This window comes from Asterias amurensis, chromosome 16 (genome assembly GCF_032118995.1).
Source record: "Asterias amurensis chromosome 16, ASM3211899v1".
NCBI lineage: Eukaryota > Metazoa > Echinodermata > Asteroidea > Forcipulatida > Asteriidae > Asterias > Asterias amurensis.
Window position 1 is genome coordinate 3065541 of NC_092663.1, and position 21017 is coordinate 3086557.

Consider the following 21017-nt stretch of genomic DNA (forward strand, 5'->3'; position numbering starts at 1 on the left):
GTCATTATGATTTCCAATGAGTCTTTGTGTGTTTTGGTAGTGTTGGGGTATTTTTTTAGTTGTGCACCTGTAAGTAACTTGGCAAACCTTAAAGGAACACGTTGCCTTGGATCGGTCGAGTTGGTCTTTGAAAAGCGTTTTGTAACCGTTTGTTATAAAATGCATATGGTTTGAAAGATGTTGTAAAAGTAGAATACAATGATCTACACAAATATGCCTCGAAATTGCATGGTTTTCTTTTTACCGGTCGGCCATTTTTTGACTCCCATAAATGGCCGACCGTGATAGTTCGCAACGTAAAAAAAAAACCGTGCAATTTTGAGTGATACTTGTGTGGATCATTATATTCTACTTTTAAAACATCTTTCTAATCATATGCATTTCATAACAAACGGTTTCAAACGCTTTTTATAGACCAACTCGTCCGATCCAAGGCAACGTGTTCCTTTAAATGCTTTCCTATAAATTAACCCAAACGATTAGCATTTTGTAGGCACCTTAGTCCGTACTGGTTTGACTATAAGGTAAATCACATCAAATTCCCTGCCTGGAATTACATGGCCTGGTCTTGGCCCCTCATTAAAGGTTTCTGGTTCATACTTCCTGCGAATGCGAATGCGAAGCAAATGTTGACGTCACAATTTGGCAACAGATTATTCCCAGCAGTTGAACTCTGCTCAACTTACTTGCGAATATACCGCTGCAAGAACAGAGTTGTGACGTCAAATTCACTTCAAATTCAATTCGCATTCTGAAGTATGAACCAGGCTGTACTCAAAGATTTTCCAATAGACCCATTTAATTGACTGCTCGTGCTTGACAGGCCATGATTGGCTGAAAATAGTGTGCAGCGCGTACACACCAGCACTTTTTCATTGTTTTCAGCAAATAATAATAATAATAATAATTTATTGAACTTATTATTGTGCTCTCTCCAGGACCAGCCTGTTCGAGAGCGCATAACAATTGAACAGAATTCCAGTAATATAAAAAAAAAATTATGAAAATTAATCCATACGAAAACAATCAAATGCGTAATTACATCAAAAATCCAGTTGGTCAATGAGTATCACTGTGCAAGAGGCCTACATACGGTGTATGTGTAACCTATGGAAGTGTCCTTTGCAAATTAAAAATGGCCTTGCCCCCTCTTTTGGAAACCTGTTTTATTGGAAACCATTTTTTATCTGTAATTTTGTATAACCCAGTTTCTAAATTTCCAGCAACTTTAAACACCCTTTTATCAAATCCTGTCTAAATTTTCCTACAAACCTTACAATAATCTAATTTTTGAATAGAACACAAAAATAAACTTTACGAAGCATGTCAGGTTTTTCTGATATATATTTTTAATATAACATAAATGATCATTAAATATTTATTTTAATCCATAGGAAAACCAAACCCCAATCAGAAATATTTCTGAATCTGTTAGTACTGTCAAACAAGATTACAGCAAATAATCTTGATATAACAACAATTTAATTAATTTCCCTCAGGCCAATTTCTTTGAGCTGTTAAACAGAAATTAATGTTCAACAAAATAAACTGCTTAGCGCGAATAATCAGTTGACCAGTCGTAAACAATACACAGCACACAATGTCCATACATTTACTTAAACTTGAGGTTTAAAGAGTTTGAAGAATGATGGAAGAAAGCTTCCCTTAAAATATGAATTGCTGAGGTGGTGCTGTTTTTGAGAAATAAGTTTAAAGGCAGTGGACACTATTGGTAATTGTCAAAGACTAGCCTTCACAATTGGTGTAGCTCAACATATGCATAAAAAACTAACCTGTGAACATTTGAGCTCAATCGGTCATCGGACTTGCGAGATAATAATGAAAGAAAAAATACCCTTGTCACACGAAGTTGTGTGCGTTTAGAAAGTTGATTTCGAGACCTCAAGTTCTAAACTTGAGGTCTCAAAATCAAATTCGTGGAAAATTACTTCTTTCTCAAACACGATGGCACTTCAGAGGGAGCCATTTCTCACAATGTTTTATACCATCAACCTCTCCCCATTACTCGTCACCAAGAAAGGTTTAACGCTAATAATTATTTTGAGTAATTACCAATAGTGTCCACTGCCTTTAAACATAGTCACCAAAATTGTGTTTTGTGTCCTACAAAAGTACCCAGACCCTTTAACAATCTCGGTTCTGCTCGTAAGCGTATTCTGGTTCTGGCATGTTTTTGTTGTGCTTTAGCAGCTCTTTAAAATTTGGCTCCATATCTGCAAAACTCTGCGCTTAGCAGATTTGTACTTGGAGCTTATTGGGCAGATGTAATTGATTCATGTTTTGCAGCGCTGTAATGTAAACCACCTGTGTGTTTACAGCTCGTCTGTTCCAATTATTGGAAAAGGTCTGGACATTCCTACGAGCCGCTTGTTCTTTCAGCTGCTTACACTATTTTCATCTGTTCATCAAATAAATTATACATATTACACAAAGTTAGAAAATGTTTTATGAGTATTTTACATGAATACAACAGCTGAGGTTTAGAACTTTTGAGTGAAGTGGTAAAAAATACACAATTCTGAACGATTCAAAGTAGTACACCCAAACCTTTAATATATTATGTACAGAAAGTATTAACCCCTGATACATTTTATAATTGCATCAAAAATGAGCCCATATCAGAAAACATATTTGCGGACAACTTATTAATTCAAATAATTTTTTAAACCCCATATCAGCAAGCCTGGAAATATACGATAAGAAGACCATGGCCTTCGTTGCCCTGCTCTTTGCCTTGTTGCCCCTTGAAATAGACTTTAATATTTTCAATGGAAGCGCCCTTTGCAAAATAAAAATGGCCGTGCCCTCTCAAAGATGAAATTTTGAAATTCTAGGCCCTTACATGTATTTGTACAGGGATGAGAAATTATCAGATAAACACGTGTGTTTTCAGAAAAGCTTAAACACAAATCACTTAATCTCCTTATAAATAATGCTAATTCCCATTTTATTAAAATTTGCATTTTGAAGGCAGTGTGTACGTACTCATGGTAATTACATGTACTCTACAAGTTTATGAACATGTAATTACCAAATGTAGACATTAATATTTCAAATGGAAGCGCCCTTTTCAAAATGAAAGAACTGTTGATATTTTAAAACATTGTTGTGGTACCCAGTGATCACATTATAGTATTATACATGTAGAACTGCCTCTAGCTACCGGGCAACTTTGGTGGTCTAGTTAGTTAGTTAGTAAGACACTGCTCTAGAATTATGAGGTCGTGGGTTTTAATACTTGGGTTAACGGAAACCAATTTATAGTACATGTACATGTATGACCCTATTATGTACACTGTATCTTTAAGTTTACAACAATTCAAAATATCATCCGAAAGTAAGCTGGACCTTCGACCTTGATAGAAATTATCACGTGAGAAAATGGTTTTTCCCCGGATTACCTATATCCATTTGCAACCGTTTCATTTTCAAGTAAACTTGCCTCATGACTATCATTTTCCATTAACCTCCCCCCCCCCCACACTAAATGAAAGTATGAATTCAAATGGTCAATTTCGGTACCGTATGATTATATACAGTAAATAGATTTTCAAATACATGAATAGATTTTTATGCAATCTGAGTAACAGGGAAGGAATATTATACCAACGTGCTTCTCCAATGAATTTGGCCAAGTTTCATCTGCTAAATCACAGAATAAGGTTACCGGTGACCGGTGTCTTGCTTGTTTTTGCTTAGCATAAACTGTCAAGCAATATTTCCTTTTACTTCAACAAATAACACTGTCTGGCATTTTGTGGAGTCAAACACTTTACAAAATTGGGTCGTGGTCTTGACCTTGGGTTGAACTTCCTCAAAAATTCTTTTTTGACCTGAAATTAAACTTTTAGGAACAAATGTTGTGTAACAGGATTCTCCCCAGGTTTTTTCAAAACTGTGGGACAGTCTGGACCAAAATTTTGAATGCAATGTCAAATGTTCACTTCCTCTAGCAGAAGTACCGTTTGATAAAAACAATGGTCATAATTTACAGGTTAAAGAATTTGATTGATAAATTACCACTCTCGTTTTTTACATAGTTCTGAATACTTTCTTTTTCATGTTAAATATTTATAGTTTTTGTAATAGCACATGCTTAGTAGTAGTTGTTCCAAACGTGAGAACAATACTAGTGCTGAGTAATATTAATTTCACATTTATAATTTTTACCAAGGCCATAGGGCAAAATATGAAACCTGGACGCCTCTCTTTGCATGGTATTTATCATTCATATGGAATGGGATACCTCCACAAACAATGACTACTCATGTCCAAGGCCACAAGGAAACCCGTCCTCGTAACGGCAATCCGTCGAGTGTACGGGGCAATCAGATCCACAAGGACCTGCCCAGTGAAACGTCCAGTGTCTAAATTCAGAATCTGGACGCGGTTGTCAGACTCATTATGGACGAGAAGGTAGCCACTACATGTCGCCACGACCGCTCCAGGTTGAGAGAGCTTGTCTGAAGACCTCAGCTCCCTCATGTACTCGCCAGTTCCCTTAAAGATCTGGACGCGGCTGTTTTTGGCCTCCGTGACGAAGACCATGTCGCTGGGATCGATGAAGATGTAGTTTGGGAAGTCGAACTCGCCAGGACCTGATCCATGCTTCCCGATCTGTCGCCAGAGCGTCCCTTCCAAGGTGAAGATAAACAGACAGTGAGCTCCTCGATCGCTGACGTAGACTTTGTTTTCAGAGTTGATGGCGATTCCATACGGTTGCACGAAGCCATCGTGACCGAACTCTAGAACCTGTCCGCCTTCGAGAGTTAAGATCCTCACACGCTTCTTGTTGAGTAACAAGGCGATGATGTTTGTTTGATTTACTGCAAGAAGGATAGGTTCTTGTCCGAGGAACTTGATCTCATGTTTGAATTGGCCGTCTGGGGTCAGGCATTGAAGGCGTTCGTTCTCAACAGTGTCCGCAACCAACAGATCTCCATCAGAAGTCAGAACTATATCCGTTGGATTATCAAACTGACCCTTACCCTTCCCTCGGCTTCCAATCTGCTCTTTCTCGCCAACTGGAATCACAACTTGAGCAAGCAGGATGTCGTCTTTTCCTAATCGACTTACTTTCATCTCATAGAATCCAGGAACCTTTGGAATGTACTTTAAGGTATAGGTACAGATGACTCCTCGTCGTTTAACACTTCCAGTTACGAACCCCTCGACGTCTTTTCCTTCAGGATCGGAAATAGAAATTTTAAGACTCTGAAGAGAAAGCTTCTGAGTTCTTCCTGTATCCTTACCATCTCCGATTGAGAGGTGGTATTCCCTCGGCATCTCCATAGCCACAGTGCAGTTCCCAGCGATAATGGCCTTACTCGGGACGAGGCGAACTGGTTTCACCCCAACCTCTAATGGACTATTCCGAATCGGATCCCCACTCATGGTCACATGTAGTAGGTGGTTCCCAACATTCTCCGGGACGTAGCTGACCTTATAAACTCCATTGAGACAATCCGTTACCTTGCATTGCGTGAAAGCGCCCTCTGGGTCCTGTAACCTCGCGTAGATATCTGCCCCTCCTCCTTTACACTCCTCCCCCTTTTGATTTAACCCTTTAACTTTTGCTGTGTTCTCGGCGAGAACAAGAGCTGGGTGGGCATTGACGATGCTCCTAGAAGGGTCTGCGTCGCCGAGGTAAACCATTCCCAGACGATCAACAAATGTATCGAACTGGCGTACAATGCTTTTATCGGCGCGAGAGAAGTGGAAAGGAGTCTTCGCTAATTCAAGTGCTTTATCTATTTCTGAGATCATCTTCTCAAAGTCTGCTCTGCCGGTATTGTTTCCATTGTGTTCTGTCTCGGCTACCGCATCAATGCCGTTTTTATTTCCTTCAGGTCCTGCAGAATCACATTCGGTTATTGTTCCCATTCCACCGTTCAGACACGTATGATTGACGTTAACGGCCATCCGTTTTGGCGCCAGCATGGAGCGTTTCAACCGTCGGTGCTCGTGATGAAGCTTCGCCAGAAGGAGGTCCTCCCGATCTTTGAGTTTCTGGTAGCAATGTCTGAAACATGCCTGGACCTCTTGGCGAGTGGCTTCCACGTTGACCTCTAAGTCTCGCTCCCTCTTTGAGATCTCCTCGTGAAGCTTGTCAAAGTTTTTCATTGCCTTCTTGTCCGACTTCCTCATCTTGACCTCAGGTTCAGGGTTTTCAGGAGGTGGTTTCATCTTGACTCCTAGATCCTGATGAGCCGCTCCGTTAGAGTCTACGACTGTCTCACTGTCGTCCATTTTGATTCACTGCAACCTGAAATGATAACCATTAATGCAAAGTTAATCCTAATAGTTTACCAGATTAATCCTCTCTTGGAATCCTCTTCAAAGTTTTTTAGCCGTTACTTAAATCTTTAATCTTTTATTGTGCTTACCCTAACCTGACACATGAACATGTTTGTTACCTCTAAATTGTATAGTATGTATTTTGTTTTTTCCCTTACACCGATGTGTATGAGACAATGTATACACGGTCTTTTCATGACCAGCTGTTTCCAAGTTCATGACGTTAACAATCTTGTTTTCCTTTCTATTTTGATTTAATAGTATGTTAAATTTGTAATGGGATAATGCTCTTACACCAAGTAATTCGCCTGTGATTTTTGTTTTCAAAGAACTTGGGAAATACTGAGTATACAGTTCTAGCACACCTCGGTGTATGGGTAAAACCATTAAAGGAACACGTTGCCTTGGATCGGACGAGTTGGTCAAAACAAAAGCGTTTGTAACCGTTTTTTTAAAATGCATATGGTTGGAAAGATGTTTTAAAAGTAGTATACAATGATCCACACAAGTTTGCCTCGAAATTGCGTGGTTTTCCTTCTACTGTGCGAACTAACATGGTCGGCCATTTATGGGAGTCAAAATTTTGACCCCCATAAACGGCCGACGTGTTAGTCGACAAGGTTAAAGGAAAACCACGCAATTTCGAGGCATGTTTGTGTGGATCATTGTATTCTACTTTTACAACATCTTTCTACCCATATGCATTTTATAAAAAACGGTTACAAACGCTTTTCAAAGACCAACTCGACCGATCCAAGGCAACGTGTTCCTTTAATAATACTCTCTTTTTTTATGTTTACTTTACTGCTGCAGACTTTGCACTATTGCCAAAACTGTAATTGAGTTGGGCTTTAAAGTACAGCAGTTGCACTTATCAATTTCAATGTTTCCAAAACAGGAACCCATGAGAAGTGAAATGAAAATGTAATCACATTTCTATTGTACCGAAACAAATATACAAGAGGCCTTTTTTTTTGCATCAGTTTTAAGGTCAGGGAATACTTTGGGTATTTGTGAAAGACTAGTATCCTCACTTGGTGTATCTCAACATTTGCGCACAATAACAAATCTGTGAAAATATTGTCTCACTAGGTCATCGAAATTGCAAGAAAATAATATAACAATCAAAGAAAAAAAAGGTTCCTAATGTAGTGATACAGCTTTGTCATAACAAATTTACAGGGCTTGGGGCATTTCTTGCGGTTGAATGAGTTTAAGCATCTATGGCAAAGCACTTTGTGGGGTTGAAATATGAAGTCATATTTCTGTGATGTATGCATGCGCGGTAAATTGTACATATACGCACCACTACTCAATGGCATAATTTAGGCCATCCAAGCCAACCCCAACCCCCTCCACTCTCCGTTTGAAATCAAGACTTTTAGTATTGGAGTTTTAATGTGATAAATTCCATGTTTTTTTTTACTATTTTTCCATTAATTTTACACACAGACAGTTTATTTGTTTTTCAACCGCCAGATTATCCTTAAAAAAAATTAATTATAACTTTCATTTGAAAAGTGTGCTGAAAAGTGTTGTTTTTTAAGAAAATGGCAAGCGGAAACTTTGCCAGAAGTGACTTAACTCCCTAGAATTGTTTTATATCCCACCCCCCCAATTAAATGCGACCCTACCTACAGGGCACTACCATGGAGGTAGACACTTGGTTGGTACAAACTTTTACAGTATGTACACAGTTAATTACAGTCCAAATGCCATTCTAGTTGCTTTGTATACTTTGACCGTGACACACACTAAAGATTATCGTTAAAAATCACGACAATGGTTCCAGTTTATTTTCCCCTCTGCCTACCAACCGCTTGTATTTATAGTTCATCTGATAAGCAATAAAAGATTATTAGGAAAAATCAGGAGAGGAATGTTGTTTTCCTCGGTGGCTTAGTCACCGAAAAAGTAATTAAATTGAACTGATTATGTTTTCTCATGGGAATGGTATGCAAACTTTCCAAAGCCTGTTTTGATTTCATTTTTACGGATTTGATTTATTGGTTGAAATTGTTGAGTTGTGGTTGGTTTTTATTGATGACTCAACTTTGCACTGTAGTATAAAAGCTTTACATACGTAGCAATTACATGCTGTTATTGTGATCGTAACTCTCATATTATGAGGAAATTATTTTGAATGCGCTGTTGACGATGTTTTCTTAACAAAAGAGAATCAGGGATTGAAATGTTTGGTAAAAAAAACACAATATTGCAATTCTTGTAGCTCAAAACATGTACTAGACCAGAATTTCTAATTCTGAGGTCTCAAATTTAAATTTGTGGAAGATTACTTCTTTCTTGAAAACTACTTCACTTCAGAGTTAGCCGTTTCTCACAATATTTTATACTATCATTATCTCTCCATTATTCTTCCACCAAATAAGGTTTTATGCTAATAATTATTTTGAGTAATTACCGGACTTATTTTTTCCCTTTATAATACAAGGATGAGATTGTTCAAACTATTGGCTGAATTCAGACGTTTTATGTCGGCCATAACTAAATCAGGAAATCCTGCTCATTGGTCAACTTCTCTAGTGCTTTGGATACTGTTCCCAAAGCTCCTTGGAATCTTTAACCCCAGGGATTACCAAGCGGTAGAAGTGGCATCATTTCAACATTCATGTTCCTTTGAAATCCAAGTTTCAGACTTTTTCATTTGTAATTACTCTGACCCCTGATAATACCAAGAGTGGCTTTTAACCTTCTTTGTGGTGATTTTAATGCACGTTTCCCTCCATCCTACATAGTACAATCTAGACATTTTAAAGAGGAACATAAATTCATGTCTAAAAAAAAACCTGCCAGTGACATGCCATCTCTTTGATTTCCCTTAAGAACAAGACATTCTTTTTATCTACCGATCTATCTTCACCGCGGCCAAATTACAGAAAGGAATAACAAGATTGATTAAGACCTGAAGAAATCAAGAGAATGGATAATTATATGTGTGACTACGGTGGTCACAGCTGGTCAATATAACGCCCTCAGCTACTTGCCCTTGAAGGCACAAGTATAGGAGTTTCACTTCCTTTAAAGGCAAGTGAACACTATTGGTAATTACCGAAAAATAATTATTAGCACAAACCCTTACTTGGTAACAAGTAATGGGGAGAGGTTGATGGTATAAAACATTGTGAGAATGGGCTCCCTCTGAAGTGACATAGTTTTCAAGAAAGAAGTAATTTTCCAAGAATTTGATTTCGAGACCTCGGATTAAGAATTTGAGGTCTTGAAATCAACCATGTGACAAGGGTGTTTTTTCTTTCATTATTATCTCGCAACTTCGAAGACCAATTGAGCTCAAATTTTCACAGGTTTGTTATTTTATGCATATGTTGAGATACACCAAGTGAAAAGACTGGTCTTTGACAATTACCAATAGTGTCCACTGCCTTTAAAGGCAAAGTATACCTTTGGTTTTTGGAACGGTTTGATTGTTTTAATCCTAAGTAAATGTAGATATCAAATATAAAACCACAAGGCCTGTAAATGTATGCCTCGTTTTTCAAAGGGCAAAAGCACCAAGGCATTTTCAACTTGTAAAAGGGCATCCTATGAGGAAGTTGTAAATTTCTACTGGCTACATAGCATTTTAAGAGCACCAAGACATCATGTGTGTGACCAGGGGGCTTAAGCCAACTGCCTTTGTTGCCTCAGTGAAGTATCCCTTTAAAGACAATAGACACTATTGGTAATTGTCAAAGACCCGTCTTTTCACTTGGAGTATCTCAACATATGGATAAAATAACAAACCTGTGAAAATTTGAGCTCAATTGGTCGTCGAAGTTGCGAGAAAATGATGAGAGAAAAACACCCTTGTTGAACGAATTTGTGTGCTTTCAGATAGGAATAAAAGACTTCTAGCTAGAAGTCTTTTATTATTTTAGTGAAAAATTACCTCTTTCTCAAAACATGCGCTACTTCAGAGGGAGTCGTTTCCCACAATGTTTTATACTATCGACAGTTCTCCATAGCTCGTTACCAAGTCTGTTTTTAAGTTAATATTTATTTTGAGTAATTACCAAACGTGTACCTTCCCTTTAAAGCTAGTCTGATATACCTTACCCGTCCTGACTGGATTTTTACGCAAGATTTAGTCTGACAGTCCAAGATGTTTATGATCTTGATAAATGTCACAACGTGCATATTTAATTAAAGCACAAGTTAAACATAGACTTTGGAATGTTAAAAATGGATCTGGTTTATTATTTTATAATTTACCAAACGTGATTTCGGTGAAATTTGATTAGAATAGTTCCCTGTTTTTAAGGACATGAATTTCACAACAGACAGGATTTAAAGGGCTACAACAATAGTTATTATAAATATTATGTGAAAAACAATATAGCTGTTACAAACAGCTGTCATAAACCCTGATTGATTGCTTTGTTATATTTCGTTGGAATATCAAATATCATGTAATTACATCTTGAGCTGTATGCTCTGCCCAATCTTGTGGGACGACGTCTACAAAACATATCAAGAAAAAATTACTGATCCGAGTTTGTAATAATGTTCTTGTTTATAACATTTTAATTGGCTTTTCTGACACTCTTGCTTGAAATAGCTTTGTTTTTGTTATGATTTTTGTATACATGTTTTTAAAGGTTAAGTTTAGTCTTGAAGCCTTTCCCAGAATTGTTTTGATCTTATTTCCGAAAGAGACAAAATGTTAAAGAAAAAATTACTGATATTGAGTTTATTGTAACGAATTTTCTTCTCTTTTTGAAAGTTAAATTTAGTCTTAAAGCATCTCTAAGAATCGTTGTGATCTAACCTCTGAAGAGAGATGATCAGATTATTTTTGAAAGTTGTTTCTTTTGTACGAACCTTTCGAACAAAGACTTAGGTCTTTATGTATTCCCCCAAAAAATTTCCCAAGCCCTCTACCTTCTTTACCTAAGAAATATCAAAACAACGACCACAAGTGTCCAGTGTCTTTAAGAAAACAATCTTGAATTAGGAAGAGGAAAGTCAATTACACAGAAATCACCTTTGTTCATGCTCGTGTGTGTTCGTTGTTGGAAAGGTGTTGTTCTAAAAATAATAACTTTCATAGCTCGGAAACAAATTGAGTTCAGTCACTCGTGTAGTTCCTTGATTAATGGAGACATTGTTTGTCCGTTTGGTGTTTGGAACCAAACAGTCAGTCTGGTTAGTTGTGTATGTGCGGTTTTGCGATATGAGACGCTGTTCTGACTCTCTTTTTCTTAGTTGTCACAAACTGATGAGGTGTGAATTCCATTAAAATTAGCTCAAAGTTGTGGGGAGTTATTTGAATGATGAACTACAATTGTATGCCTGCAGTACAGTATATGTATAATGTTCTACACAGAACACGGTCAACCCTGTCACTGTCTGACCATTCATTATCATCCACTGTGTTTTGAATGATAGATTATAGATTTAAACTATGCCAGCCTGCAATAAGTTATTCATGTGATCAATGCATACAGTCAACCCTCCTACTGTTTGATCATTGAATATATCCACTGTGTTTTTTAATGGCTCGTGTAGATATCATAATATACAAGCCTGTAATGTAATTTTGTGTGATGGATGCATCTAGACAGTGCACAGTCAACCCTCCTATTGCCCGAACATTCAATATCATGATATCATCCACTGGTTTTGGACTTATGTCAAATAAACGTCATGGTATGACATGACAAATATAGTGCATGGTCCACACAGTAGGTGGGCAGTATATTTTACACAAGAGTATTAAAACAAAAATTTAAATTCAAAGCTTGACTATGTAGTGACTTGCATAGAACAATCGTTGTGTAACACCAAATCTCAACCACATTCAACTTGTGACAGATCTTGAACCTGAAAACCAAAGAACTAAGACTCTCAGTAGAACTGCAAAGTAAAACTTAAATTAAGATGGTAATATTTAAGATTCATTAATAGTTGAATATATTTATGTGAGTGAACTTACCGTAAACTGAGTAAGCCTACAACTGTAGCCTTGGTCTTTGGTTGTATTCCATCGAGTCAAACACCTACATGTACATGTAGTCATGAATGCTTAGACGATTAAACAGTCCCTCTTTTATATATCTCTGGGCAAATAATCTCTGTACCTTCACTAACAATGACTCCACAAGTAAAATCCGGCTCACCTTTTGTCCACTTTTCTTTAGCTACCAAACAAGCAATTCCCCAATGCCATTGAATCTCTAACATAACACTGTAGTTTCTGATCACATACTGTGCGTATACGCAGTCCTTAGTTACAGCTATCAGTTTTCATATGACCATTCTACCTCCATGATATGACCAAGTTGTGAAACGCCTACACTCGCACTGCGCACAGCTGCACAGCTGCATACATGTTCTACACTGCCGGGATTATGTCTAGTGTATTGCAGTGTATCAATTTTATGACTAGTCAGCATTTGTAGAGTCCCATAGCGCAGTGCTTGCTTGGTCTGCAGATCAAAGTGTATTGTGTGCTTTGGAAATTCTTGCCTTAGTATTTAACTGAGATCTGTACAGTAGATAGTTGCTATCATTGTGTGTGCGCATACAAATGTACCTGATAAAAGTTTGTCCAGTATGCCTGTGGGATATGTCTGCTCTGTTTGTGGAGCTTAAAGGGGTGGTCAATTGACCTTGGCTGATTTATAAGCACAAAAAGTTGCCAAGCAAAACTGAGTCATGCTCACCTGAATAAGTTTACCAGCAAAACGTCATTGAATGTTTAATTTAGTTACTTGTCAAGAAACTAAGTAAAATGTTTGTTACTGTAGGTTTTTACCACTGTATTTTTGTTATAAACAATAAACTTTTTTAATAAACAGTAGGTAGAAAAAAGCTACGCTTTTAAGTACATCATGATGTTTTGTTTACTTCATGTATTGTGCAAATATTATTAAATTACTTAAAGGGGTAGTTGGACATCCATGGTCAGTTGTTCAACTGTACATAAAAAATATGGTTATTAATTTGCTTAAAGGGCAAGTATGATGCTACAATAAATTTACTCAAAATTTTACTGAACACAATATCAGTTATCTCAAAGAACAAGTCCTTTTATCTGTTAAGTAGTACCTAAAGTTTAAAGGGGCAGTCTGGTGCATGTATATTATCCTTTGGAACAGTTCACAACAAATGGTGTGCCTGGGATTTATTTGTTATCATTAATTCCAGGGACCTTTCTAAATGATAAATGCCAATCCCAAACAGCTGTCCCTGCATAATTTAACACTCAAAGCAAAATGTTATTATTCAGAAAATGTGAAATTTATTTTTGTAAACAGATGTGATGGAATGCTAAGTTGCAAATACAATAAATCTGCACCAGTTTTCATATAGCTTCTAAGCAGAAAACACTGCTTAGCAGTTTTGTCTACAAAGTAAACAAATGAGTGGGGCACCATTAACAATATTGTGTAAACTTTTGGCAATTGGCTGTTCACCTCAGGGCCCAATTTCAAATCTTTGAAAATACCAGTAACATGCACAATGCAACAAATTTAAATTTGGTTGGTAATCCTGTTTATCGAGGAAAGACACTGCTCTAGAATTGCAAAGGTCGTGGGTTCGAATCCTACCCGAGTAATATGCCTGTGATATTTGTTCACAGGACTCGGGGAAAAGTACTGAGTATACAGTGCTAACACACATCGGTGTTAGGTAAAACCAAAATTAATATTCTTTATCCCCGGTGCAAATTTAACATCTATTACATAACGCTGCAGCCGTTGATAATTTAAACTTTTTTGTGAGAGGATTATTAATTTTGAAGTATTATGGTTTAGATAAATTTTAACCCGAAACATTTGAATATGATAAACAATTCATGCATGGGTTGGGTCTTAGATTTCTGAGGTAAGGCGCTTTGCAGCTGTGGCTTAATATAAGATGCTTTTGGTGCAAAGTGGATGGGTTAAATGTTCTTGTGAAAATACTTTATATGCTGTTTTCTCAGCAAGTAGCCACTGAATTCAGCTGCAGCTTTCACATGTGACTTCTATTAAAACTAGAGGATCAAACCAATTTACCTCCTCCCCACGAAATTAAATACAAGTTTAGAAATTAATACAAAAATAAATGGATACAAAAAATAAATAAAATAATAACATTAACCAATTCAAATTTTAAAATAAAAATATAAAAAAATGAAAATCATTTTCCCCCTCTTATGGTTCCCAATCAAATGGAAACCAGGATCCAAAGTTGTTTACAATGGCAGAAATTATTTGGCACATTTATAAATTTGATATTTTATCAACTATCCTGTTTTGTTGTTGCCAAGTTGATACAGAAAGACTGTAACCTTGGCTACATGTACATGTAGTTCTTAAAGGAATGCTGCAGTGAATTCAAATAAAACAGTTAATTTTACTGTCATTTATTTCTGAAATATGTTTTGAACATCAATAAAATGTGTTTTGTTTATTCCCGACATATCTGACTTGCGTAATTAGCGAATAAGTCATCCCCCCCTTTTGTGGATTGTTACCGCCCCCCACCATCGACGCCACGTCAGGAATTCAAACATATCGTCAGCAAAAAGAGTCTGGTCCCTAACTATACGCGCCTAGGTACCAGGCCACACAGTGCACACGTCTCTATATGCACACAGCCAGGGGGCCCCAACGGCTCGGGTTACCGACATGACGTCACATTTATGCAAATGAAGGCTCCCTTTTAGGGGCGGGGTGGGTTCCCCTAATCTCTTGAAAACCATTTTTAAAATACTTGCTCATTTAATAAAAAATATATAAAAATATCTCAGCTTGAAAAGTCATGTTTAATCGATTAAATGAATAAAAATAAACACTGCAGCCACCCTTTAAGGTTTCAAAGATTGTTCTCCCCCAAACAAACAACAGAAGAAAACTACTATCTCTTTAAGACGTTTGAAATTTCATATTGGGAAAGTTTAGAAAAATATGCCTGTAAACTCCCCCATAGCAACGCATGCTGAGTCCAACAATGTGTAGGCGGAAATCTTCTAGCTCTGCTCGGAAACAAAATCAAAACCATGCAGAGATATTCCGCCAAGTTTAATTGGCATCCCTGAAGCCGAGTTTCTCGTCTCGTCCATATTTGGACAAGTTGTCAAATGGTTTTGATTGTCGCTGGAGATTTTGTTTTGGTCACGGTACAGGAAAGAATGTTTGTTATTTATGTATGTGCAAGATAATGTTAATGAGTTTGGAATATAAAGTAGCAGCTGTTACAAATTATTCGTTGCTGGCGTTCAAGAGTTGCATTATGTTAAAGGGAACCCATATGCTTTGGTAGTCGCTCTTAAAGTTAATGGCAATAACAAATTACTTGGTTAGAACAGGCTTAGCTAGTATTTTCTGTGCTTAGCAAATTTTTGTTCTTGCAGGGTCAATGATCTGGAGCACAGCTCCCTGCTTGGCATTGTCTTTAAAATAAATTGTAATTACACTCGTCAAAAACTGTAACTCGTGGGAAAACCTCCTGAAACGTTACCATTTTTAGTTTTGTACTTTATGTCAGGTGGTTAACCCTGCAGGCAAACCCTTAAAGACACTGGACACTATTGGTAGTTGTCAAAGACCAGTCTTCTCACTTCGAGTATCTCAACATATGCACAAAATAACAAATCTGTGAAAATTTGAAACTCAATTGGTCATCTAAAGTTGCGAGATAATGGCAGAAAAAAAACAGCCTTGTCGCACGAAGTTGGGTGCTTTCAGATGCTCGATTTCGGGACATCCAAATCTAATTCTGAGGTCTCGAAATCAAATTTGTGGAAATTTACTTCTTTCTCAAAAACTACGTTACTTCAGAGGGAGCCTTTTCTCACAATGTTTTAAACTATCAGCCTCTCCCCATTACTTGTTACAAAGTAAATTTTTATGCTAACAATTATTTTGAGTAATTACCAATAGTGCCCACTGTCTTTAACTCGACTTTAACCTCGTCCCAGTTTGCCTCACTCTATGACATCATGTATCCAACAGGGGGGTCGTAGATGTGGGTGTTGGGTGGACGTGGGTACTGGGAACTGTCTGGGTATATTAAACCTGTGTGGTCGACAACAAACACCAAACATTGAAATATTGGTTATGATTTGTGGTGTGTTGTGGTCGAGCAGCGTAGTTCACCAGACAGATGCTCTGGGCCCAATTTCATGGAGCTGCTTAAGCAAAAAATTGATTAAGCACGAAAATTCATTTGTAGCTTGCTTGTTTTACACATGTTACTGGCCAAAATTTCATGCCTTAGCATTAACAATTGAGTGGAGTTTTTGCAAGTAATCCATTTATACTAAGCAAAGGTTTGTTTGCTTGAGCAAAAGTTTGAGTTCAAGCAGTTCCATGAAGTTGGGCCCATGTTTTGTCATCAGCAGTGTGTGTTTGAATCCTTGTCATGACACTTGTTTCCTTTTAGCAACGCACTTCAGTTAAATTGCTTCATAAATAGTTGGGAAGATAGTTCATTCTGCTCTATCTGCCAGGATCCTAGTGGATGATACCTATGCCCGGCCTTTATGCCTTGTTTTGGAAAGGGCGAGGGAACCAAGCCATTTCTCCATGGTAAAGGCACCCTTTGAGGAAGTTCTAAATTTCCCACTGTAGCATTTCAAGGGCACCAAGGCAATGTCCAGAAAGCATTGAGACAATTGCCTTGGTTGCCTCCAGGAAGTAAACAATATGTAAACAACCGTTGATTTCACCAAACTCTTCCTAACTTTGGATCAATTTTTAAGACTTGGGACGAGTCCCAGCCCTGCACCGTAGCATGTAGACACTAAGTTTGATCATAAATTAGGACGAGTTGCTCATCCTAACTTGAGATAGACTAATCCTAGCCCTTTGTGAAATAGACGTCAGCATTGTAAAAACCAAGATACTAACGAAAACAAGAGATGTATTCCCAACTCCTTGTTGCATTAAAAAGAAAACTGCTGAAATGGAAGCAGTCTCTTCTCCAGACCACCATTAGAATGTTTACTCTGTTTCCAGAAGCATTTTATTCTGATTTTAATGTTGACTTCCTTCGCCCAACCAATATTATTTCAAACTCTGGAGAAATGGACAAAAAAATGCAACAGCAATAATAGCGTTATAAGGTGATGACGTATGGTCAACAAGAATTGCCAGTTGAAGTTTACAATAACAGGGGTTTGTCCTGAGGGTATGTCAGCATTCAGCAATTGAAATTGCTGGTCCGAAATGTCAGTCTGTCGAGACTGTTTATACGGGCGGGAATCTGAAGACAAACATTGTCAAAGTACATTGGAATAGTCAGCCACAAACATGTATTATATTTCTGGTCATAATGAAACCAAGGATGTCTCAAAAGTGAACTTAAAGGCACTGTACACCATTGGTAATTGTCAAAGACCAGTGTTCTCACTCGGTGTATCCCATCATAAGCAAAAATAACAAGCCTGTGAAAGTTTGGGCTCAATTGGTCATCGAAGTTGCGAGAAAATGATTGGGAAAAAAACACCCTTGCTTGAATGAATAAGTGTGCTTTCGGATAGGAATAAAATACTTCTAGCTAGAAGTCTTTTATTATTTTAATGAGAAATTACCTCTTTGTCAAAAACTACAAAACTTTAGAGGGAGTCGTTTCCCACAATTTTGTATACTATCAACAGCTCCCCAATGCTCGTTACCAAGTCAATTTTTAAGTTAATATTTGTTTTGAGTAATTACCAAACGTGTACCTTCCCTTTAATTTAAGGAACCCTGGGCCCAATGTCTGATTTTGTGCTTACATGAACGATTTCTATTTCATAGCGCCGTTAACCGTAAGCACGCGAAAATGCATGCTAACTTTGTTTTTTTCGTATCTTAGTCACCGCGGCACGGCTCCCGAGCCCCCCTTTCAATGTTGGCTCTCATTGTGCGGTCTGCGCTCCCATCAACATTGAGCCAAGAAGGGGGAGAGAAAGTTTATAGTCATGTTGCCCAAGCATTTTGGGCGGGATTGTAGTTTCTTCATTTCCTCAAACAAGTTTCCTCACTGTTAACATTCTTCACTCCATCCCACTAAGATATTTATTCCCTATTGAAAAATTTCTGAATTCCTTTAAGAGTCTGACCTCATCAAACATTGAATCTTTACTCAAAACTGATTTTTTGTTCTTCTTGTTTCCAAAACCACAGTATCTCGGCGACTCCAATCCGAACACGTCCCTCTTCGAAACGGACGAAAGGTATCGCTCTCTCGGATTTGAGATCGAGGACTTGGGATGCTGTAAATGTATTCGACACTTCAAGTGGGGAACTCACACCTTCGTCGGATCGATTTTCACCAATGCACCGCCAGATAGCTCGCTTATAACAACCATACTTAAAGATAAACTATAAGATATTATTATATACAGGATTGGGAAAGGATAAAAACAGCATTGTTGAGTTTAGTAAGGACGCTTACTGATGGGGCAATTTTTGCTGTGAAATATTTCCATCTGAAACGCATTCTCTCGAGAAATCTAAAAACCTAAGCAAAAATCAGCAGCTGCTTTCAGTTATTACAACCAAAATTAAGGACGGTGTGTTTTTACATGCTGAACATTGTACATGGTTTTCACTATTTTCTGATGTCTCACACCAGATTCAGCTCAAGTTTTCAAACATTTGTAAGTCCATGTCGTAATATAAATATTAATTTTGGTTTTTACCCATATACACCGATGTGTGTTAGCACTGTATACTCAGTACTATCCCGAGTCCTGTGAAAAAAATATCACTTGCATGTTACTCGGGTGGGATTCGAACCCACGACCCTTGCAATTCTAGAGCAGTGTCTTACCAACTAGACTACCGAGGTTGCCATGTATATGGTTGATCAAACAAAACATGACTATTTTGTCAGCTGTACCAATCTTGTATTATTTTCTTTAAGTAGATGAGGACATTATTTGTAAACATTGTAACAAGATTTTAAAAGGAGCACTTTGGAAATTTTGTTTGAGTTTTTTTTTAAAGCCATTGGACCCTTTCGGTACAGAAAAAAAAAAAAAGTTCTCAGATTTACAAATAATTTACAGGGTTTACAGAAGGTAATGGTGAAAGACTTCTCTTGAAATATTAGTCCATGAAATGCTTTACTTTTTGAGAAAACAGTAAAACAATATAAATTCTCATTAACGAGAATTATGGATTTATTTTAAACACATGTCATGACACGGCGAAACGCGCGGATACAAGGGTGGGTTTTCTCGTTATTTTCTCCCGACTCCGTTGACCGATTAAGCCCAAATTTTCACAGGTTTGTTATTTGATATAGAAGTTGTGATACACGAAGTGTGGGCCTTGGACAATACTGTTTACCGAATGGGTCCAATGGCTTTAAACTCAGCAGTGTATACTTTTGGAAATTCTCAAAGACCAGAATCCTTATCCTCACTAAGACACTAAGATTTGTTCAGCATACATTTTGTGAGGGGGTTTTGAGTGAAAATTTACCTCTTTCTTTAAAACAGCAATACTTCAAAGGGGTCTGTTGGGTTTTTAATTATCAAGTCTTAAAGGCAGTGATCACTATTGGTAATTACTCAAAATAATTATTGGCATGAAACCTTACTTGGTAATGAGTAATGGGGAGAGGTTGGTAGTATAAAACATTGTGAGAAACGGCTCCCTCTGAAGTAACGTAGTTTTTGAGAAAGAAGTAATTTTTCACGAATTCGATTTTGAGACCTCAGATTTAGAATTTGAGGTCTTGAAATCAAGCATCTGAAAGCACAAAACTTTGTGTGACAAGGGTGTTTTTTATTTCATTCATATCTGGCAACTTTGATGACCAATTGAGCTCAAATTTTCACAGGTTTGTTATTTTATGCATAGTTGAGATACACCAAGTGGGAAGACTGGTTTTCAACAATTACCAATAGTGTCCAGTGTCTTTAAAACACAGCTTACTGTGGCTTAATATGCTTGTGTCTTGGAGGAAGAAAACAAATATTACTAATATTGCATTTGTGTATTAATAATTGGACAGAATTGTTTTTAGATGAAAAAATAGTTCAGCTCATCTGGTATATTTATTTTTAAACAGTACATTAATGAGCAGGAAATGTGTTTGTTGAAAGTATACCACCATTGTGCTCAAGAAGCGTTGGCTGATTTATTTGTCTTTTATTTGCCTTTCTTGACTAACAATAAAACGCACTGTGGTAACAAATTATTCTGTCTGTGTTATTTTTGTAATAATAAATGTACAAGAGATAAAGAGAGTTGTGTTCAAAGATGACCTTTGGGGGAAAGAAGCAGCCCTTATTGGCAATGTTTAGTTTTGTTTACATAGTCAGCGATATCCCAGCATGAGTAGTTCCTCAAAGGTGCAAATAGTGCTCCGTTTTCCTTTCAAAAGAACAGTCTTTATTGGTCTTGGAAGGGCCAAAGGGAGGAGGTGGGATGAGGAATGGAACAGCCTGTATAGTCTTGGGGAGGTCATTTGAGATTTGAGATGGATGAAGGATAGAACAGTAAGTTGAGAACAAATTATACAGTATAGAAAGTGGCCCACCATTTTCTCTCCCCCCACCCCCCCCCCCCCCTCGAACCCCAAAACAATAAGAATCGTCACAATTGAAACATTTACAGCAAAGGTTGTAATCGCAGAAATAGATAGACAACAAAACAATGTTTTTGACGAGGTAAGCTGGCGAGCTACAGGAGAGAACGCCGTTTTATGATCGCACCCCCCCCCCACACCCGCCCCGCCCACATCTATAGCAG

The 21017-nt window shown here is 37.5% G+C and overlaps 2 protein-coding genes across 2 annotated transcripts in view; one reads left to right on the forward strand and one right to left on the reverse strand.

The window, feature by feature from the left end:
- LOC139948970 (methylmalonic aciduria and homocystinuria type D homolog, mitochondrial-like) overlaps positions 1-20463 on the forward strand; it is a 30292-nt gene extending 9829 nt beyond the window's left edge. Inside the window, exon 8 of the mRNA XM_071947354.1 lies at positions 18438-20463. Within this exon, the coding sequence (XP_071803455.1) occupies positions 18438-18641 (204 nt within the window). The 3' untranslated portion in view covers positions 18642-20463. The remainder of the gene's footprint in view (positions 1-18437) is intronic.
- Positions 886-12929, reverse strand: LOC139948969 (uncharacterized). Its single transcript, XM_071947353.1, has 2 exons — positions 12272-12929; positions 886-6286 (listed from the first exon to the last, which is right to left on the reverse strand). Exon 2 carries the CDS (start codon positions 6268-6270, stop codon positions 4246-4248), a length of 2025 nt encoding a protein of 674 aa, XP_071803454.1. The 5' UTR covers positions 6271-6286; positions 12272-12929; the 3' UTR covers positions 886-4245.
- Positions 20464-21017: the final 554 nt, after the last annotated feature.